The 24,213-nt window shown below is 34.7% G+C and overlaps 1 protein-coding gene across 8 annotated transcripts in view; it reads right to left on the bottom strand.

The window, feature by feature from the left end:
• The window catches only part of ZNF148 (zinc finger protein 148), a 126,596-nt gene that overhangs the window by 62,526 nt on the left and 39,857 nt on the right, over positions 1-24,213 (bottom strand). For 6 of the 8 annotated variants that reach the window (XM_059920922.1, XM_059920923.1, XM_059920926.1 and 3 more), the window contains 2 exons: positions 24,062-24,196; positions 13,974-14,322 (listed from right to left, as the gene is read on the bottom strand). In XM_059920922.1, coding sequence (XP_059776905.1) covers positions 13,974-14,306 — 333 coding nt within the window. In that variant the 5' untranslated portion in view covers positions 14,307-14,322; positions 24,062-24,196. The remainder of the gene's footprint in view (positions 1-13,973; positions 14,323-24,061; positions 24,197-24,213) is intronic. The other 2 variants (XM_059920928.1, XM_059920930.1) reach the window with 2 other exon arrangements.

Here is a 24,213-nt window from a genome sequence, read left to right as displayed (position 1 = left end):
TCTATGGTTATTAATTATTATTACACAATTGCAGATGCGTAATTGCTTAGATACATAGAAGATTACCAATTTATACAGAGCATCTCCACTTAGACATCCTATTATCTAAAACTCAATACTGCTAAAAATAAAACCTTTTTTCACATCAGAACCTCCTTCCAAACTCCCTGCCTTTCTTTTCTTCCCTGTGCCTTTCAATATGCTGTATTATATCCCAGTCTCCCATCTAAAGACATCTTTTAATTTTCTTCTCCACTCCCAACCCAAGACCAAGTCCAGTTGTTTTTCTTTTTTCTCAATATCACATACAAATCTGGAAATTATATTTCACATTTCCTACTCCAGATCATTTAAAAAGACATTAAATTGGGAATCTCATACACTACTAGAGGGAGAATAAATTGATCAACATTTGTGGACTATAAATTAGCCAGTATATAATCAAGAGTCTTAAGAAAATCTATACTAAAGAAATAATCTCACATGACAACAATGCCTACATGTAACTTCACAATATTATTTACGATCATAAATAAAGTATGAACAGTCTAATACCCAGTAAAGAAAGAGTGAGATAAATTACAATACAGCTATATGACATACAGTAATTAGAAATCTTACTTTTGAATAATATTGACATAGTGAGATGCTCATGGTTTAAGGTTAAATGATAAATATGTTGATAAATATATTTTTACAATTTTACACAAACACAAATACATATGCAGCACATTTTACATAAACACAACATATGCAGAAAAACAAACAAAAAAAGGAAACACAAATACTAACAACAAAATGTTAGTGATTATCCTAGAGTAGTAAGATTACAGCAATTTTTATTATCTTCTTTATAGTTTTTAAATTTTTACATTTTCTCAACAAACGTGTTACTTTATAATCCTAAAAAGACATTAAGTCCAGTCTTAGTACAAATCCCTAGTATTAATCAAAGAAAAATCTATTCATTGTTATCTTAATGTATTAAGTTATTCTAAGAATTGAAACATTAAGCCAGCAAAGGGAAACTGAAAAAATTTCTATGGGTGAGTTGGAAAAAAAAAAAAAAAAGGAAAAGCCATCAAGTAAATCTTGATCCCTATCTCACATCATCAGCAAAAATCAATTCCAAACGAATTGTTAATCTAAATGGAAAAGGAAAATCAAAGTTTCTAGAAGTTAACAAAGGAAAATATCGTCATCACCTTGGGGCAGGCAAAGAATTCTTAAATAGGACACACAAAACACCAAAAGGAAAAGACATAAATTGAACTTCATTAACACTGACTTCTGTTCATCAAAAGAGTAAAAAGGCATATCAGAGTGGAAGAGTGGAAAAGTTAACTGATATATATATTCAACAAATATATAAAGAACTATTACAAATCTGTAAGAGAAAGAAACAACCTAATAGAAAAATGGGCAAAAGATGAACATGTACCTTACAAAAAAATAATATCCAACCAAATTGTCAGTAAATATGAAAGGCACTCAATTTCATTAGTTATCAGTGAAATGCAACCTAACAGATACCAAGGATACAGAGCAATTAGTATAAACTGGCAAAACCACTGAGAAAAACTTCTGACAGAATTCCTATAGCTGAACATATCCATACCCAGCAAACTCAATCCTAAGCATAAAACCAACAGAAATGAGTGTGCACATGCACCAAAAGACACATCCATGAATATTCACAGCAGGGAATTCCCTGGCAGTCCAGTGGTTAGGACTCGGAGCTTTCACCACCAGGGCCTGGGGTTCAATCCCTGGTCGGGGAATTAAGATCCTGCAAGCCACTTGGCACGGCCAAAAAAACAAAAAGACTATTCGCAGGAGCACTTTTCAGAACAGCCAACATCTTGAAACAAGACGGCTATTATATTAGATATACTAGAATGAATAAATTCTGATACATTCACACAACTGACAATTATACAGAAATGAGAATAAACAACTACCTATGCAATAACATGGACATATCTCATAAAAAATGTAAAACAAAGAAATCAGACATCAGAGTAGATAGTACATGATTCTATTTATACTGAATTCAAAGTCAGGTAAAGCTAACTGACCATGATAAAAGTGTTTGGGTAGGGGTTATCTTTAGGAATTAGAGGAGGGTTGTGACTAAACGGGATACAAGAAGGGGAGGGCCTCTGGGATACTGATAATGTTCTATGTCTTAATGTGAGTATCGGTTACACATGTATGTTCATTTCTGAGGAAATTCGTGACTTACAATTTGTGCACTTTTCTGTATGAATGCTGTATAAAAAGACATATACCTAGAGAAAGAGCTTTACAAATATGTAGACATATAGATAGATACAAGAAACATGCTGGTATATATAGATATCTATATATATAAGCATGATCCTTTCATCATTATTTCATTCAAACAAATCTAGTAATAACATAAATATCCATCAATAGGGGAGCGGTTAAATAAAATAAGGCACATCATTTAATCATTCATTAAAATAAATAAGCAAGCTTTATATGCAATAACATGGAAATTTCTACAAAATGTTATTAAATGAATAATGCAAATTTCAAAAGTATATAAAAATAACGTTATCTAATTTGTATAAAACAAAATGTATATTTTCATAAGATATATATTTACAAAACACATTATATAGAAATAAATACAGACATATATTCTGTATGTTTGTTATAAATTTAAAATTTCCAGGATATCAGTATTAGTGGTTATCTCTTTGGAATCAGAGCAGGAAACAAGGAACTTTTACTTTTTTCTTTGTTCTCTTCTATACTATCTTAATTTTTACAAGGACTATGTAGTCCTTTTATAATAAACTTCATCATACAATTATGAAAAAACCCCAAGTAGACATCTCTGAGACTGATCTAGCTAGACTGACCCTATCACAGCCTTGTCTATAATGATTTCCAGTTGGGGCACTACTTTATATAAGAAAGAGTGTAACTCTCATTCAGTACCACTATCTCACAATTCCAAACCAAGCAATTAGACATCAAAGATCAGACAGAACTATATGAAAAGTGTTAGGAGACTGGCTATGTTACTAAAGAATCTAAAAAGAAATATTCTATTAACAATTTATGTCCACCTAAGGGGAAAAGAAAAAGATAAATTGAGTCCAACAACTTTACGAGCACTGGAGGATACTGAAAAGTAGACCATTCTGGGTTAGCTCTCTAAAACAACCTACTAGTGGAGATACCTTGATTCATCGACTTGCCAGGTGAGTTGAAATCAGTAACAATAAGCAATAATATGACTCTCACCAGGAAAAACTATAAAGCAAGATTACTCACTCCATGTTTTCTGCTAAAATATTGATTCCTATCAAATAGGACACTTTCTAAGAGCCATACAAGCAAGTAAAATCTTGTTTAAAAATAAAAAACCCTAGAGAGCTGATACAAATTACCATCTATTTTCTTTAAAATGAGCTCAATTAATAAATGTGTTTCTGAAAATGATAGCGGAAGAGTATGCTGAAGTAAAAAGCATTTGAATGTGGGCAGGGGGAGTACCTCTTTAAGTATACAGACCCAATAAAAGCCAATGCAATCGCCTCAAAAGACAAGGACCCAAGCTGCAAGGAACATAAAATTACTTCTGAATCCCCCAAATGAACTTTAAAAGAAATACAATGGTAATAAGAACTGGCTACAACTAATAAATAACTTTGTTGAAAAAGTATACAATGTCATAGGGATAACAAGTTGGGAGTTAGCCAAAAAGAGAGGAAGAAACATATCCTACCAATGACTATTTAAGCAAATAAATAGAGCCACACAGACTTGTCACCTTCTAGGATGATGTGAAAGATCATTTGTTACCAATAAATGTTATACAATTCTGCAACTAAAACAGTATAAAATATGTGGCAAAAATAGTTAAGTATCTTAAAATCACTGACATGGATAAAATGATTATTTTTGTTGTTGTTAAATAGGAGAGGAAAAGTCACTCATTACAGGACATATACTCAAATTCCTAGCAACAGCATATTGGAGTTTTACTGACTGGAGCAACAGGTATTTGGGGAAATATCTATACAATTCTCCTTAAACTAATGACAGGATTTAAGGCAATTTTAAAACTAAAAACGAAAGAGAGGTCTTAAAGCAAGGGCTAAATAAGTCTTGAGTTTCCTAGACCATTAAACAAAATAATCATAAATACTAAATGCATAAAAGGAGGTCTACAATTTTATTCATGCTGTTTTACAGCACAGAAATTCATGACTAAAATAAAAAAGCTACACGAGCACTGAAGTATATTTCTTCAGGAGTTGTAAATACCTGAAGTACTTTACACTTTATTATATCATCAAATGACTAGAACATGATTTTTTATAGCTCCTAATTTATAAAATCCTTTCGTTCAAGTACAATCCAATAGCCTTCTAGAAAACAAATGTGGCATATATCGTTACGAATGACAGTTTGCTCCATTTTGTCAATACAAACATGTCCTTTACTCTTCAACATACTTGACATCAAACTGCAAAAATACAGACCATAAAGTTCCCAATCCCTCTTCTATGGGTATAAGAATTAAAAGGATAAGCCAAATACTTTTTTTCAAATTTCTGAAATAAATTTAGTTTTTGAGTTGAGAAGCTTTCTAACACAGTGCTATCCAATAAAGCTTCCAGCAATGATGGAAATATTCTTTATCTACGCTAATACAGACGCCATTAACCACATGTGGCTACTGAGCACTTGAAATGTGGCTAATGCAATTGAGGAACTGAAATATTAGTTTTAGCTCATTTTAATTCAAATTTCTAACATCTTTGAAAACAAAGTTCTAATGAGCAAACTACGGACATTCAAAAGTTCTGCAGGACTTCCTGGTGGCGCCGTGGTTAAGAATCCACCTGCCAATGCAGGGGACACGGGTTTGAGCCCTGGTCCAGGAAGATCCCACATGCCGCGGAGCAACTAAGCCCATGCGCCACAACTACTGAGCCTGCACTGTAGAGCCCACGAGCCACAACAACTGCGCCCGAATGCCGCAACTACTGAAGCCCCTCCGCCTAGAGCCCGTGCTCCACAACAAGAGAAGCCACCGCAATGAGAAGCCCGCGCACCGCAACAGAGTAGCCCCCACTCGCCAAAACTAGAGAAAGCCCACGCACAGCAACAAAGACCTGACGCAGCCAAAAATAAATAAATAAAATAAATTATTTTAAAAACAAGGTTGGCCTGCAGACTGCAGAATGCTGTTGAAAATGTAGAGCCACAGAGTTGAAGCTGGGTGATTGATTTAGAGTAGTAAGGTCAAGATAAATCCTGAAAACCAGCAGTTTCCACAAATGAAAAACTTTTACTTCAACTGTCACAAAACAATAGGGTGTTTACATAGGCTACAGAACCTAAACTGTTATTAACAGTTTAAGAAAACACAAAACTCAACTTTTTGTTTTGCATTAACAAAAAAAAGTTAATATGAAATAAAGTTCTTTGTGACTTCCAAGTGAATGAGCAAATAAAAGGAAAAAAACCACTTATATGTTCAATATCTATTTTTAAAAGACTTTTAGTACACAATCTAGAAAGGATGAAAGGCCATGTAGCTTAAGTTTTCACCTTCTGGGAGACCTGGATCATACTCTTCTACATCAATGCCCTCTATTTAACTCAAAAATGTATATTCATGATCCCAAGACCTGCCCTTCACCACTATGCCTTATCAGCAGGAATGCATAAGTAATAAGTAAGGGATATAATGTCTCGTGTCTGTTATGTACTACTATAAAGCAATGTTACACAAATCCTAAATTCTGCCATTTGGTATACAGTATGAGACAACTTTTCATTGATTCATTCGCACAAGGGACTCAAATTTATCAGCATCTATTAGGAGTAACAGGACTCAATTATGGATAATCCAAAATTTGGAATATCAAGCAGGTATTTAAGAAGTATTAGAAGAGTAAGGAGTTGAGAAAAGTTCAAACCATGCTGGTAAATGAAAAGAATAGATAAAAAGCAACATGACCCTATGCATGTTAGGCATATCAAAGAAGCACTGAAGAACATACACCAAAATGTTAGGAGTGATTATATCCAGTGGCAGGGGTATGATAGGGTATTCATCCTGGAGATATGTACACCTATGTTCACACAAAAACCTACACATGAACGTTCACAGCAGCTTTATTTGTAATAGCCAAAACATGGAAACAATTAAAATGTCTCTCGATAAGTGAATGTTTAAACTGTGGTACAACCATACCATGGAATACTACTATATAATAAAAAAGAACAAAGAATTGATATATACAACAACTCAGATGGCTCTCAAGGGCATTAAGTGAAAAAAGTCAATCTCAAAAGGTCACATACTATATGATTCCACTGATATAATATTCTCAATATGACAAAGTTTTAGAGATGGAAAACAGATTAGGGTAGGATAGCCAGGGGTTAGGAATGGTGGGGGTAACAAGAAGAGGTGTGACTACAGAGGGGTAGCACCAGGAAGATCTTTGGTATGATGTTCTGTATCCTGAGAGTCATGGTAGTTACACACACCTACATGTATACAAAGAAAGGTCTAAAACAGTCACCTAAACTTCTACTTTAAGAAGCTACGAAAAGAAGAGCAAATTAAAAATAAAAAGAAGAGCAAATTAAAAAGTAAGCAGAAGGAAAGAAATAAATGAGAGTAAAGATGAAAGAAAGTTCAAATGAACGATAGTGAGCTCAATAAAACCAAACCTTAATCTTTGAAGAGACCAGTAAAACTCTACCCAGATTAATCAAGAAAAAGACAATTAGCACTATCAGGAATGTGAAAAAAAAAATTATTACAAATCCTTTAGACAATAAAAGAATTAAGAAAATATTATGCATATTTTTGTTCAATTAAAAAATAAAAGAATGAACAAATCCTTTGAAAAATATAATTTATCAAAACTAAATCAAGAATAAAATTTAAAATCTGAGTAGCCTTACATGTTTTAAAAATTATATTTGAAAGTAAAAACTTTCCCATAAAGAAAACTCAGCCAAAGATTAGCTTTATTGGTGAAGTCTACTAAATATGTATGATAGAAATAATACCAATCTTACACAAACTCTTTCAGAAAATAGAGAAGGAACTATTTCCTACCCCATTTTAAATGTGGCCAGTATACCTAAAACAAAGACTGCAAGAAAACTAGTATCCCTCATAAACATACACATAAAAATTCTTTTAAAAAAATTAGTAAACTGAATCCAGCAACTTATAAAAAAGATGACACATCATGACCAAGTGTGGTTTATCCCAGGAATGCAGGGTTGATTCAACATTTGAAAATCAATCAATAAATTCACTATATTAAGAAAAGGGAGGAGGGACTTCCCTGGTGGCACAGTGGTTGGGAATCCGCCTGCCAGTGCAGGTGACAAGGGTTCAAGCCCTGGTCCGGGAAGATCCCACATGCCGCGGAGGAACTAAGCCCATGTGCCACAACTACTGAGCCTGCGCTCTAGAGCCCATGCTCCGCAACAAGAGAAGACACCGAAAGGAGAAGCCCACACACTGCAACGAAGAGTAGCCCCCGCTTGGCGCAACTAGAGAAAGCCCGCGTGCAGCAACGAAGACCCAACGCAGCCAAAAATAAATAAATATATTTTTAAAAAAGGGGGGGAATCATATAATCATCTAACAGATGCAGAAAAAATATCGATGAAGTTATACATCTATTCATAGTTTAAAAAAATCTCAACAAACTAGAAAGAAAACTTCTTCCACCTAATAAATAAAGATCACCTAAGAAAAATCTAGCTAAAACAATTCTTAATGGTGAAAAGCTGAATGCAGTCCCGTAAAGATCAGGAAAAAGGTAAAGATGTCTACTTTTACCACTTCTATTCAACACGGTACTGGAGGCCTAGTCAATACAATAAGGAAGAAAAAAGAAGTTAGCTTGGAAAGGAAGATGTAAAATTTATGGATAATAGGGACTGTGAATAAACCTAAGGAATCTTACTAGAACTAATAGGTGCATATAACAAGATCACAGAATACATGGTCAATATAAAAAGAATCAACTGCATTTCTATATACCAGTCATAAACAATTACACACTGAAAATTTTTTGAACACACAGCAACGAAGACCCAACGCTGCCATAAACAAACAAACAAATAAATAAATAAATTTATATTAAAAAAAATACAGCGATCAAGAGTAATACTGATGCAGGAGGGAAATCCAAAAGGGAGGGGATATATGTATATGTATGGCTGATTCATTTTGCTGTGCAGTAGAAGCTAACACAACATTGTAAAGCAACTATACTCCAATAAAAATTAATTTAAAATAAAAGAGTAATACTAATGGAAAGACAGACACTAGATCAAACAAAATGAAAACAGAAGAGAAATAGTTTAACTTCTATAAAAATGTACCCAAAAGAAAAGAAAAAAGACTTGCACAACAATGTTCATAGCAGCTTTATCCATAAAGGTTGAAAACTAGAGATAATAAATAATCATAAAGAAGGAAATAAATAAACAAAATTTTAGGATAATAAAACAACAGAATGTTAATCAACAATGAAAAGGGATGAACTACTTATACACCCAACCAACATGAAAAACTGCAAAAACACTATGCTGAGCAAAAGAAGCTGGAGAAGAAATTTTAAAATACCTACTTCATTAGTGTGACAACTAAATAACCAAGCCATCATTCTCTTTCTAATGCAACTGAAAATTAATTTAAAATACATTACAATAGACTACTGCTTTGAGGTGTTCAGTACCAACACCTGCGAAATGAAACCCTTAATCAATCTCTAACTTGTGAGATTATACTATAACACAATAGGAATGCACACTTTGTAAAGATGAATGTTACTTTTTAATATACTTATCCACAGGAAAAGCAATTATTATTTTACATTGTTTCAGTTGCTTTTCAATTAGTAAGTAAAAACTATGTGAAAAATACTGCTATTTAGTTACAGCTATTTAGTTCTTTTTTTAAAATTTTATTTATTTATTTTCTTCGTTGCTGCACGCAGGCTTTCTCTAGTTGCGGCAACTGGGGGCTACTCTTCGTTGTGGTGCAAGGGCTTTTCATTGCAGTGGCTTCTCTTGTTGCGGAGCATGGGTTCTAGGAGTACGAGCTTCAGCAGTTGTGGCACGAGGGCTCAGTAGTTGTGGCTTGCGGGCTCTAGAGCGCAGCAGGCTCAGTAGTTGTGGCACACGGGCTTAGTTGCTCCGCAGCATGTGGGACCAGGGCTCAAACCTGTGTCCCCTGCGCTGGCAGGCGGATTCTTAACCACTGTGCCACCAGGGAAGTCCCTATTTAGTTCTACAGTAGAATTTTTTCAAATAAAATTGATATTCTATAGGGGAAAAAAAAAAAAAAGAAGCTGGACACAAGAGTTACATATGATTCCATTCACATAAAGTTCTCAAAGGACAACACTAATCTATGATGGGGGGCAAAAAACCCACAACAACTGCTGTGGAGTGGACTGACCAGGAAGAAACACAAACTTTCTAGGATGATGAAAATATTCTGTACCTTGATGCCTTGTGGGTTATACAAGTTTATGCAGTTGTAAAAACTCTAAACTAAAAACTCAGGATCTCACAGCATTTCAATTTAAACTTTTGCTCAATTAAAAAAAATTTCTTTCACTCAAAAAGTATCTGACTGCCTACCATAGCCCAGTTATTGAGAACACAAAGTTAAAATACAGGTTCCAGAAAAGAGACCTCATGGTCCTGCAAGCCAAGAAATGAAAAATAAGTTAGTTACTATAATGAAAATTACACAAAAGAAAGCTTTGAGAAGTGAAAAACGGTAGACTGCCAAACAAAGAATATTACAGGTATATACAACATGTACAGAAGTAATAGAAAAAATCATATTGGACCTGGGCAACTAATGTAATTTCAATGTACTTAAAAGTATGAAGCGGGGAGAGGGGCTTGAAGCACTGTACACAGGAGCTGGATAAGATAAGAAGGGACCTGATCACCCTTTCAGCCCAAGCAAAAGAATACATTTCAGCTGTTTAGCAATAAGAAACCTCTGAAAAAGTTTTGGTAGGGGAGTGATAAGTATAAATATCGTTTTAGAAAGATCACTATAGGAACCATCTGAAATACAGACTGGATAAGGCTCAGGCTACAATCAGTCCAATAAGAAAGCTATTGCGGGACTTCTCTGGTGGTGCAGTGATTAAGAATCCGCCTGCGAATGCAGGGGACACGGGTTTGAGCCCTGGTCTGGAAAGATCCCACATGCCACGGAGCAACTAAGCCCGTGCGCCACAACTACTGAGCCTGCACCCTAGAGCCCGCGAGTCACAACTACTGAGCCCGAGTGCCTAGAGCCTGTGTTCCGCAACAAGAGAAGCCACCGCAATGAGAAGCTCGCACACCACAATGAAGAGTAGCCCCTGCTCACCGCAACTAGAGAAAGCCCATGTGCAGCAATGAAGACCCAATGCAGCCAAAAATAAATAATAAATAAATCAATTTATTAAAAAAAAAAAGCTATTGCAATCAATATACAACTTTACCCAACAACAGCAAAACACTAATTCTTCTCAATCTCACATGGAGCATTCACCAAGACAGATGACATTCAGGGCCATAAAACACAACTTCCCAAATGTAAAAGAACAGAAAATCATATAATAAACACTCTCAGACCACAACAGAACTAAACTAGATATCAGTAACAGAAAAATAGTTGGAAAATCCCCAAATGCTTGGATATTAAACAACATACTTCCAAATAACACATGAATCAAAGAAGAAGTCTCAGAAGAAATTAAAAGATAAAATGAACTAAATGAAAATAAAAATACAACTTATCAAAATGTGAGGGACACTGAAAGCAGTGCTTAGAGAGAAATTTATATCACTGAATGCTATATTAGAATGCCATTTCTATATATCAGAAAAGATCTAAATCAATCACCTAAACTTCCACCACTGAAAACTGGAGGGGCAGACGGCAAATTAAGTCCAAAATAACAGAAGAAATCATAAAAATCAGAGCAGAAATCAATGAAACTGAAAACTGGAAATCAACAGAAAAAAATCAGAAGCTAGTTCTCTATAAAATTAGTAAGTCTTTACTGGGGAGAGGTAAAAATGGGGAATTGGTGTTCAGTGGGTATAGAGATTCAGCTTTGCAAGATGAAACAGTTGTACAGTAGATCTAGAGATCTACTGTACAACAATGTGAGTATAGTTAACTGTATGCTGATACTGTATGTAATACCATATGCTTACAACTGTTAAGATACTTTTTTTAAAAAAAAGGCAGCAAGCCTATAGCCAGGCTAAGAAAAAAAGGTATAAATTACTGATATCAGAAATGAAAGTGGGGACATCACTACAGACCCCATAGACATTAAAAGGATAATAAAGGAATACTATGAACAACTCTATGCCCGCAAATTTGATAACGTAGATGAATTGAACCAATTCCTCGGAAGACACAATCTGTCAAAACTCACACAAGAAGAAACAGACAATCTGAATAGGTCTATAGCTATTAAAGAAATTGAATCAGTAATCAATAACCTTCCAAAAAAGAAAGTACCAGGCCCTACGGATTCACTGGTGAATTCCACCAAACATTCAAGGAAGAAATTATACCAGTTCTCTACAATCTCTCCCAGAAGACCAAAGCAGAGGGAATACTCCTAACTCACTCTATGAGGCCAGGATTACTCTAATATCCAAACCAGACAAAGATATTGCACGAAAAGAAAACTAGACCAATCTATCTCATGAACATAGATGCAAAAATCCTCAACAGCTATTAGTAATCTGAATCAAACAATGTGCAAAAAGAATTATACGCCACAACAAAGTGGAATTTCTTCCAGGTATGCAAGGCTGATTCAACCTTTAAAAATTAATTAGGGGCTTCCCTGGTGGCACAGTGGTTGAGAATCTGCCTGCCAATGCAGGGGACACAGGTTCGAGCCCTGGTCTGGGAGGATCCCACATGCCGCGGAGCAACTAGGCCCGTGAGCCACAACTACTGAGCCTGCGCGTCTGGAGCCTATGCTCCCAACAAGAGAGGCCGCGATAGTGAAAGGCCCGCGCACCGCGATGAAGAGTGGCTCCCGCTTGCTGCAACTAGAGAAAGCCCTTACACACAAACGGAGACCCAATGCAGCCAAAAATAAATAAATTAAAGAAATTCTCAAAAAAAAAAATTAATTAATGTAATCCATCACCATCAACAGGCTGAAAAAGGAAAAGGCTATTGCAATGGACTAGGTAAAAGTTGGTGAGCACATGTATTAGAACACAGCTGTAAGTAGTTATCCATTCATTCACACCATGTGCCAACACCTGGGACATAATAGAAAATAAGACAAAATTCATGCTCTCATACATAGATAGAGCCTACGATCTATCAGAGAGACAGACAGTGAACAAGTCCCTGTTGCAGGAACTACACCTAGACCAGACAGAAGTGGCAAGCTGATGATGATGAAGTTTTAACTAGGTTAAAAAACAGGGAGGGGCTATGACTGAGGGGAATATTACAAGTAGGATATACAAAGGTCCTAAAGCAAAAGAAAAAGCACAGTATATCAGAAGTACTGAAAGGATCCAGGTTTAATATCACATAAACAATAGAAGAGGATTACATTACAGTTGTAGTTTTGCTGGTCATCAGGTAAAAATAAAGATACAAGAAGGCAAAAAAAAACACTCAGCCTCCTTACCTTCGTGAGCCTCCCACACTCCCTGCCTGCATCAGCACCATGCTCAGGAAGGCCCTGCTCCTCTCTGCCTGGTTTGCCCTGGCTGTGACTTACCCCACACTACTCCCAGAATTCATCACTGACCTACAGTCAGTCAACCACTGTCCTACTACACTTGACCAGTGACCAAGATATAGAAACAACCATTGACTTGTATTTGGAGAACACACAGGCTTTTCGCATTACCTACTAATGTGGAATTAAACACCCTCAGCTGTGAGGAAGAAGTCACTAAGGCCAGAGTTGATTATGAGTCACTTCACACAGAAAACTCATGGAGTAAAGATTATGAAGATGTCACTGCTGGTTATTCCAAAGAGTCCGTGACTGAAGCACCAGATGAGCCCAGCATCTTCATGGGACGCAATGAGTCCAGCTCACTGTTTTTGGTTTTTGTTAGAAAATGAAGCAATTCTCCATTAGCTGTGACCATCACTCTGCTAACCACAAATTTCTAAAAAGATTCTGAGCCTCTGAACAAGCCTACCATTCCATTATAGGAGCTTGAATAATTGCAAAGACTGTGAGACATAGGATGTACCCACTTGAGGAAAGAGTGGCAGAAATTGTACACAGACAGAAAAGGGGCATCTCGTAATCTCTTCACCATGTCCCATTTAATGTGGGCCCAATAAATGTTCATTTGAATTGAAAAAAAAAGAAGTTATGGGTGCCTACAAAAGAGTACCTTAGGTGATGACCTATGACATCCAGGGTAAACAGACTAAAGAGCTGATATCCTTTTTAAAGATAATGAAAAAAATAAAGATGGCACGAACTGCCAAGAGTTACAGAATTTGAAGGAAAAACTCTCAAGTGTACAATCTTTTTCCAGCTGTGCTCCAGATTCAATCTTTCTACTCTTTAAGGAGAAATCCAGAAGTTGAAACAAAGTATCTTTTTAAATTAAGCACTTAAAATTTAATACACACACACACAAATTCAATACACAGTAATCCTGATAAATAAATAAATAAATGTTATCCAGAAAAGATAAGTTTCTGAAATGTATGTAATACCAAAACTTAATTTTGCCTTTTCAACTATGATTTTTACCAATATTTAGTATATCTATTTAATAATGCCCATTTGAACTATTTATATTCAGCCTTTAAACACTTTCTGAAATTTCTTCAATGACTTGTATCACTTAATACAAAATTAATTATGTTTCTAACTGTAAGTTTAATATCTTATAAAGGAATTACTTACAGGGACATTAAGTGCATACTGTAGTCCTTGAGGAAGTCTTTCATGTGTCTCCATCTGCTCTTCATCATTTTTCACTGTCTCCTCATGGACCATGAGTTCATCATGTGATATCATATCCTGTTGTCTCATTTCACTTTCTTGTAACACTTCATCTGCAGCAAGGATCTCCTGGTGAGGCATACTCCGATCTTGAAGAACTGACTCCTGCAGCTCTCCAGACACAGTAGACTGGCCAGACACTCCACCCATTACAACCATTGCCCTGGAAGACTGCATTTCGTCTATGCCGCCACATTTAAGAAATAATCCTTCCAGTTTGTCGTCAATGTTCATGCTTAAGTATAACTGCCTAGAAAGACCAAGTTTGGCAACAAAGCATAATAAATTAGTTTTATATGTCTACTTGAATTTTTTAAATTTCAAATTATGAAAGGTTCACACTATAATAAAAATGTTTTATTCATATAATTCAATATTGCCTCCAATTTAAAAATTACCATGATAAATTTCCAAAGGCTGGTAGAGTAAAACACAAATTTTTATTTCTGACATGAAGACACAAAATCCTAATCTATTTCATTATGAAAAATGAGCATAACATAAAGCAAATTGGGGGAAAGTATTTGTAACACCAGAAGGATCCACATCCTTTAATATACTAAAATGTCTTAAAAATAAAAAGAAATAACATTAAGAAATAAACTGAGAGAACAGTATCAGGCAAATCATAAAGAAAAATTAGAAATAGTCACTAAATATATAAAATAATATTCACTTACAGTAGTAATTAAAGAAATGAACATTAAAACCATATTTTATCCACCAAACTGATAATAACTCTTAAAAAATACATCTGAGGTTGAGGTGGCAGGGGAAAAAAAAAAAAGACACTCATCTACTGACAGTGGGAGTATATTAGTTCAACTATTTTCAAAGGTAATTTGGTACCATATATCAAAAGCCATAAAAATGCACATATTCTTTGAACTGGTGATTTTACTTTTAGGAACCTATCCTGATGAAATGAGAAATACATATAAAGATATGCATGGAAAATCACTACAGCAGTACTTCAATAGTGAAAAACTGGAATTACACTGCGTATTCAACAAAAGGAAACTGGTTAAATTATATTCATACATATATTTTAAAACTAGACTTCAGTAAATTTACTAAAAATCATTGAACTGTACACTTAGGATGGGTGAATTTTATTGTATATAAATTATATCTCAATGTTTTTCTTAAAAACAGAATCAGAAAAATGGCTATCCTTGGGTGAAGAGGCCGTTGATAGGAGGTAGGAAAAGGGAGGTGTCTGGAAACTGACAATGTTTTTCCTGAGTTGAATGCTGATTGCACAGGTGTGCTCACGTTGTAAAATTTTAAGATGTATATATCCGTGATATGCATACATTTCTGCCAGAATAAATAAATTCAAATTTACTGAATTTATACTTCAGTAAAAAGTTAAAGTCTGTTGGAATTCAAAAAATATCCATACAGTCAAAAAATATTCTTGAAAAATATTTGAAAATTTGGGGGAAAAGCCTGATATATTAAGGGAAATGTGTGTATAAATATGTGTTTGTACACAGATTTACTGAAAATGCTAACAATATTAATATTACCACTGGGTGGTGAAATTACCAGGTTTTTTTCATATTTACATTTATCTCTAATTTGAAAACTTCCTATAATAAAATTTTATTTCTTTCAAATGCTTTTAAATTTGTTAAAATGGAAAAAGTAGTATTTTCATTACTAATATATTCTTAAATAATTGCACATGATTAAATAAATTTAAGAGGTCATGATAAGAACTAGACACTATTAAATAATTACATTATCTTATTACATTATCTTATTTTTTCCATTATTACAGAAAAAACAGGCAACGTTAAATCTTCTAACTTTCGGTGCTGTAAATTCGCACTCCACTGTGTTACTTGAGGAACTAGCATAACAATAATCATGAAATCCAAAGAAACTTCATCTCAAAGGATGTCAGAACATTGGTACTGTTTGTTTTTTATCAGATTGTGCAAAATAAACACACACGCTCGCCCAACATGATGGGCCCACAATTAGTAAATGCATTAACTATGTTTCAGTTTAGTCACCTCTTTCCCAAATCAATCAGGTAGTAATGGTTACTACTTTGATCATAGCTTTCAGAGGTACAATAAATGATCAGTTAAATTGAAATACACTACTGAAATTTAAATACTCTTTCATTTACTAAGGTTATCATCTAGGGAGAAAACTTTACTTAAATGCACAGCTCAAAAAACAGCTCATATAAACAGCAAAGTAAATAAAAACATAATTCATACTTGCTAACCTTGTCTTCTCTGGTACCAGGTAGTATGGTTAAGTCCAGAATACATACTGGACAAAGGAACAAGAATCTAATTTCTCTTTCCAAAATCTTTAAGTAGTCTAAAGGACAAACACTTAAAACATATCACCAAATAACTGTCCTCTTCAAATATTCTATTTATCACATTTCTAGAGAATAAACTATCCCACAACTAAGTGAAATTTAAGTCTCTTAGGGTTAAAATTTGCTTATTTCTTTGGAAATCCTTACCAAATCAATTATATTCTTCTAATCTGTTTATTGTTTTCCTAAAGGATCTGGAAAGCCCCCAACTTAAGAGGGACGTATATATACACAAAGCCACCCTTTATTGCTGTGACATCTGCAATTGCCACATACATTATCATTAAAAAAAAAAAAAACCCACACCCTTGGGAGCTTTTAAAGAATACGGGAGAAGCAAAAGAAGTAGTTATTAAAAGAAGACATTAATAAAAGATATTAGACCAACTGACCCAGGACAGAACTTTTTTTAAAAAATTAGCTAAAGTTGAAACTGACTTACTAACCCAATGCAAGGTCTATATTTCCCTAAAGTAGTGGTCCTCATCTCCAATGTTTTTTGTCATGCACCTCATCAATTTTTTTAAATTTATCATATCCTAATACATGTATACTATTTAAAACTATACCTATAATACTGTGTTAATATGTAATATGCCTATTAAAATAAACATAAAAACATAATTTTTTAAAACTAACCTTATCCCTAACATCAGGCTGAAACAGTAAGTATTGAGGAAGTCAAAGGACTTTGGAGAGAGAGAATATCTGGGGGAAAAAAGGCAGGTTTGCAAAAAAGTGCCAGAATGAGGGATTTGGAACAGGAAGATACCACACCTCAATATACAGGTAGTAAATAAAACGGGAAGTGGAAATACTGTTAACAAAGGCAAACTTGACCTCCTCGAAAATTTTCTCGAAAACAGGCCATATATACGGAAAAAGGAATCGCTCTTCCTTTGTTACATATGGTTTCTTATTCCTATGACCCCAAATGAAGCCATATATTTCAAATTACTGGCTAACCTAAAAACTGTTCTTGAGACAATTTCCCTTAAATACCAGAAACTACTAAGATTTCAACACAGATTTCAATATCAATGAACACTGCTTTGACAAGGTTTTAAAGTTAGTTTTGGAAAATCTGCCAGAATGAAAACTGTATGTACCACTGAGCCAGCAACCTCACTGCCAGGAGTATATACAATCCTATGTATGTGCTTAGTCATAAAAATTAACCAAAGATGTATGTACAAGGATGTCTACTGCGACCTTTTAATGGAAAAAGATTGGAAACAACCTAAGCATCCACTAATAGAAGACTTGTTAAATTAATTATGATTCAACCATACACTGGAATACACACAGCCACTAAAGTGAATGAGGTAGTTACATGTGCTGGGTAAAAAGTTTTCCAAGATATATTAAGTGGAAAAAAAAAATCAAGAAGAAGATACATAGACAAATAAGTGAGCCCCACTTGTATCACACACCTCAACCAGTATCTGGGCAGAGTAAGCTGGACAGGAAATAAACAAGGCTCTCAAACAAAAAAAGTTAATTTCACTAAGCCCATGGTAAATGGGAAAAGGACAAAGCTACCCTAAGAAAAATGATAAAGAAAGGTATGTTTTTTATTGTCCTTGAATCTCTCTTATATGCACTTACTATCTTTAACTTTCCCCCTTGTAACTCCTACATGATCTATGTCAAAGCTCTTATGTGCTTCTCTGCACATTCAAAAACCCAAATACAGCAAAAGGTCCCATGCTCAAAAGTTAACACAGGCTACTTCCCTTCGCTAATTTCAATATTTTCAGGGAGGATCAGCTGAGTGTAAAGAAAGGAAACTGATGTTATCAATCTGCACTAACATGTGAATATTTAAATGTCTCTTCCTGCTAAACCTTCAAAAAGCCAACTGTTTTTTGACCCAAATGTCTATACAATTAATGGAAATTCAGGAGTTAGGAATATTACACAGGAGAGAGAAAAAAAGAAAGAATGCTTAAGTCATGTCACTTACATGAAAGGTTGCTCTGGAAGAAAAAAAGAAATAAACAACTAATCTGCATTCCCAGGAGCCTCTCTCAAACGGGGAAAAAGAAGAACTAGGTGGAGTAATAAGCAATAAGCCACCCTGAGCTCCTTGTAATGACCCATTATTCTGCAACTGAAGGAAGCTTGGGCAGCTGACAAAGAATATAAAATTGCAGAGCTGTTATGATCCAAGACAGGACGGACAGTGATGTTCTAGAACTAACTGAGCTAAAGGTAAGACGGCACTCCTTCTGGAGTTACCCAGAACAGAGATTGCTAAAAACTAGAACTTAGTAAGAGAGGGAGGGAAGGAAGGGGCCCACTTCAGGCCAATTTCTCTGAAATCCCCCTTTAGCAGATTACTTCAAACGCTGCGTTCTTTTCCCCCTTCCAAGTTTTGTTCTTCCCTCATCTCCATCCCTCTGCCAGAGAAGCTAGAAGGTATAGTAAAAGGGATATTGAGGGGACCACAATTCAGCTTTCTGCTCCATTCAATTCTCCCTCTCCCACACACACTCCCACCATCCTTTTGTACTGAAAAATGTTTGGTTCAGCTGTGTAAAAGTAATCCAAATTGCAGCCGATTAAGAAATCCCTAGTCATTTAAGCCTAATGGCAATGCGGTACTTAAAGAGAATATAAATTATCAGCCATCACTTTCTCCTGCCTTCCAGAAAAGACAGTTGACTCTTCTTGTTGGACCTTCTAATTTAATGCTTCTAATCAACTGTGTGCTAGCAATTAGAAACTATGCTTTATAGATTTGTATAAGCTGAAATAGAGTAAATAAGCTTTGAGTCAGGGCTTTTAATAAGGAGTTAAATACATGGGCATTTGAGACAAGTATTTTCTCAGCTGAGGGGACTGTCTGGGCTTGTTTTCAGAGGACAAAGTTAACAGAAGCATAATATATGAACAAATTGGGCATTACTACTCATTTTTGATCAACTATACAATGCTTACTGTGTTTTTTATGGGAATTCTATAAATTAAAATGGGAATTCAACTTAAAAATTCTATAAATTATGGGAATTCAACTTAAAAATGCTTACTGAGTTTTTTATGGGAATTCTATGCAATTAATGAGGAAAATGTCTTTCCAAATTTATGAATAGTGTTGAGTCTATATTATAAAATTCAGAGATTATCATAACCTGGAGAAGAAAGACAACTAACGTGTTGAGGATCTACCAGATGTAAGACACTATGCTGGGCACACTGATATGTTACTTCACTTAATATTTACAGTAACACTCAAGACAGTAATAGTAGAACCCCATTTAACAGACGAAGAAACTGGAGTTTACCCAAAGTCACAAAGCTAGCATGTAAACTGGGATTTGAAAACAGACTTACCTGGTTTAACACACTTTTTACCATACCGTACCACCTCCGTCTTGAAAAGGCCCTGGACACTAAGAACTCGTTGAACTCATTCTCTTCTCACCCACCCACTCTGAAGCCACCCTGTCACCACTGCTTGGCTTGGTAAAGCAATCCTTAGTTGGCTACTCCCATCTCATGGCTACCATGGGAGAATCCTGTGTGACACAGAATCCCTTTTCTCCTTCAGCATGCATAGACACCTTCCACAATTCCTATTTTCCACTTCTACCTATTATTCACAGCTCAGTAAATTTCTCCTCGTTCTTTTTTCATGGGTTCACATACACCCCCTTAATCCTTCCATTCTTTCTTCAAACCTTTACCAAGTTACTTTAGGAAAATCTCTCTTTCTTTTTCCTTTACTTTCCCATTTTCACTTGGAAATCAAAAAAATAATCCTAAATACGGCTGATAAATGTAGGAGCTATGCTGAAGATATACCTGTATCAAAGAAAAGAGGACTGTAAGTTTTAAAGTGAAAACAGATTTGAAGGCTTGTGCCATAATCCTCTAATATTCTTGAAAGCACCTACGTTCCCCTTCAGAATGTACGTGAATATTGATCTGCCACTTTATCACCTTTAATTAAATCTGCATTCAGGTGTGAAAGAAAATATCTCACTTAAAGAGACTGCTTTTCTGTTTTATTTATTGAGTTTGGCTGTAATATTATTTTCCATCAACATTTACTGAATAATGTAAAACTTCAACTAAATGAGTCAAAACATTATAGTTGGCAAGCTTAGGAACCTAAACATCATTCTTTTCTATAAAAATAGTAATTTCCAACTCAAAATCTTCTCCCAAATCAATAATACCCTGCCTTGTACCAGAACCCATTCAACCTATAAAGAAACTCCACTCATAGGCAAAAGAGAAGTACTCAAAGGAACCTGAAACAGATTTAAAAACAAAAAAACAAAAAAAAACGCTAGATTTCACAAATTACTTCTGATTCAAAGTATTTTCAACAAACTCCTTGCTGTCTGGAGGATGCCAGTTACATTAATTTGGATATTAATATTTCTAACCTATGTAGTCAGTGAGAAATTACACCTTACAAATATCAGCATTAGAAATACAAATATCAATCAGCCTCAAGATCAAATTGGTACTACAAAGAAACCCATGATCAAAATGGATTTAACAATTTGCCATTTGTCATTCCTCAGAAGTTTTCTATTCCCTCTCATCCTTCAAAAGTATAGTTTTGATCTAAGCAAAAACTGCTTCATCTCTAATTTAGAAACAAAATCTAGCTCTGACCTAGGGATATTCTTCATAAAGAAACCCCTTCAGATACACCTTTGTATAACTACCATTTTGCATCTATAAAGCATATTTTGTAAACTATGCCCTTTGACTTTTAAATTGTTACTATTCAAAACATCCTAATAGGAGCATCATTTACAATAATGGCAACTAGACAAAATGGCCTTTTTTATTAGTGCTAGCAACAATAAAAGATGTTTAATAAGAGAATTTACAGACTAAGATAAATCACTTTATACAATATGACAACTAAATAAAAACCTGTGATCGTCTTTTAACCACAGAAAAATAATTTATAAATATTTAAGCCAAAGTTAACAGGCATCTCTATATGCCCAATGCCCTGCTCAAATAAAGCAGAATCTAAGCATATTCTCCATTCCAAATACTCATCACCAGTCTTCTAAAACAATGTAACAAGAAATTAGTGGTATTTAGAAATGGTAAGACATCAAATTTATAGCAGCTGTTTGTTGAGAAACAGCTACATTTTATCTTAAAAAAGGAGAGGGAAAGGGAAAAGGTAAAAAAGGTCCAAGCAAAACAGAACCCTACATTCTGCTAGATCTAGTTGTTTCATCCATCTCATTTTATGCCAATACCAATAATTCAAATATTCATATTAAAAATACTTACTCTATTAGGAAGCTATAAATTTTCTACAGTTTTGTATAATAAAAGAAACATTAAAAATACTTCTTAAACTTCCCTATACACTAAGCTATTTTTAATATGTACTATATAATAACCAAGACTCATTCCAAAACAGAAAAGTGTTAACTATTTAAATCAAAATTTTAATTTTTAAACATTGGATAAATGCTCTCACTTAACAGTACAAACCCTATTTGTGAAGTACAATAAAACTAAAAATGCGTTTGTTGCCTTCAATGCCAAAAACACCGAAAATGTCTTATAACCATTTATAATAAAGTTAAATCAACAGGCCTAATATAAATACTCGATACAAGTATACAAAATTTACCAAAACTGTTATCTCAAGTCTCAAAAAAAAAGGTACCTAGGTTAATATATGTTGATACTGACATAAAATATGATGGAAAACTGACAACTAATTTCCAACCCTTTAATAAATTCTCTAATAGAAACATACAATATTTGATACTTGTTTCAAAATGCAGTATTTACAACAGGCCAAGAACCACATAATGTAATTACAATGAAATATTTTTCATCTACAAAAATATAAAGTATATAATCTTTGGGAATAAGTTGTTCTGATGAGATCTAAACATTTAGAATAATAGATTTTTTAGAGTTAGAAGGAACCAGTTACAATCATTTAGCTTTATGTGTAGCTAAAAAGATCCTCTCACCCAAGCCCCTCATCCTTGCCTTAAGACTCTAAAACGGGGCTTCCCTGGTGGCGCAGTGGTTGAGAATCTGCCTGCTAATGCAGGGGACACGGGTTCGAGCCCTGGTCTGGGAAGATCCCACATGCCACGGAGCAGCTGGGCCCGTGAGCCACAACTACTGAGCCTGCGCATCTGGAGCCTGTGCCCCGCAACGGGAGGGGCCGCGATAGTGAAAGGCCCACGCACCGCGATGAAGAGCGGTCCCCGCACCGCGATGAAGAGTGGCCCCCGCTTGCCGCAACTAGAGAAAGCCCTCGCACGAACTGAAGACCCAACACAGCCAAAAATAAATAAATAAATAAAAAATAAAAATAAAAAAAAATTTAAAAAAAAGACTCTAAAACGTTAAACAAACCATTTCAACCTAATGACAGTGAAACAAAATGAGGAATTATCTCAAAAGTCACTTTTAACTTTTAAGACCTTATTCTACCTTATGACATCAAGACAGCAGTATTTAATCAAAGAACCATGATGACTATTCACAAAACTAAAATTGTCTCAGAACTCAAATAAGAACAATTTCCAAAGCATTGTCACAGGCCAAGAGTTAATATGTCTTAAGACAATAAAACTTATATTTTAATGTTAGTCCAACCAGATAAATGGAAAGTAAATCTGACAAACCCTAATGTGACAGACAACTAGCTGTCCCCCCAGATTCTGTTCTCTCCTTCTTGCCCAATAATAAAATATTAAGTGAGACACACAATGACCTAGGTAAGACTCATTTTCCAGCCTCCGATGCAGTTGGTTGTGGTCATGTAACAGTTAAAGCCAATGGGACATGAGTAGAAATGATATACACAACTCTCCTAAAAGGAAAAGAAAATGTTCTTCCCTTTTCCCTCTTTCTATTGGCAGACATGATGGTAACCCTCCTGGACCACAAGATAGAAGCCACATGTTAAGAATAGCAAAGCAAGACAAAGAAGCCTAGGTTATGATGACTCTGGAGCATCCAAACAATCCTGATATTGTTTATATGGACTTTTCAAATAAATATAAATGTATTTCTACCTTTTTAAGCACCTGTCACAGTAGACAAGTCTAAATTTTAACTAATATACTTAATATAAATGATTATTAAAATTACCTACATGACTGCTTCCTTATATTAGCATAGGCAAACATACAATATGTACAAAGGTACAGTAACATATGCTTTTTCACATTTAAAAAATTATATGCCAAACACCATTAAATTTGATTAATAGGTCTAATTTCCCCACATATGAAAATAGTTCCCCTGGAAATCCTGGAAAATTTAATGTGGGTATGTATGTGTTTATGACAGGTGAGTGAAAAATGCAATAAACCTTGCTGAGGAAAAGGGTTAAAGAAGGAAACACCTTCCCACTTAAATTTCCCCTAAGATTACATAATAAGCTACACATATTTTCCTGGGCTAAACTTAAAACCCAAAGCTATATCATTACTCATCAATTTTCTCTTAACACTGTTTTCTCAAGAAAAATATTAAATCCCAAGTTTCTTCCAGATATAAATACTACAACATAAAGAAACTATTATACAAACTTAACATGAAATTCTAGCAGCCAAAAAAAAGGTTTCATATTTGAAAATTTTACTTATTCATGATTATGAAAAATAAGTATTTAAGTTACCTGAGACTAACGTAAAAATGAAGACTTCAAGGAAGGGAATGCTGTAGAGTTGAAAAAGAAATCATGGTTGAGTTTCTACCTTTCATAGGCTTCAGAGACCCTCAATACCATTCAATCACTTATGCCATCCAATTCCTACAAAAAAAATAAAT

The sequence above is a fragment of the Balaenoptera ricei genome, chromosome 4 (assembly GCF_028023285.1).
Source record: "Balaenoptera ricei isolate mBalRic1 chromosome 4, mBalRic1.hap2, whole genome shotgun sequence".
Lineage (NCBI taxonomy): Eukaryota > Metazoa > Chordata > Mammalia > Artiodactyla > Balaenopteridae > Balaenoptera > Balaenoptera ricei.
The sequence above is the reverse complement of the archived record's forward strand: the minus strand, read 5'-3'. Positions and strand labels throughout refer to the sequence as shown.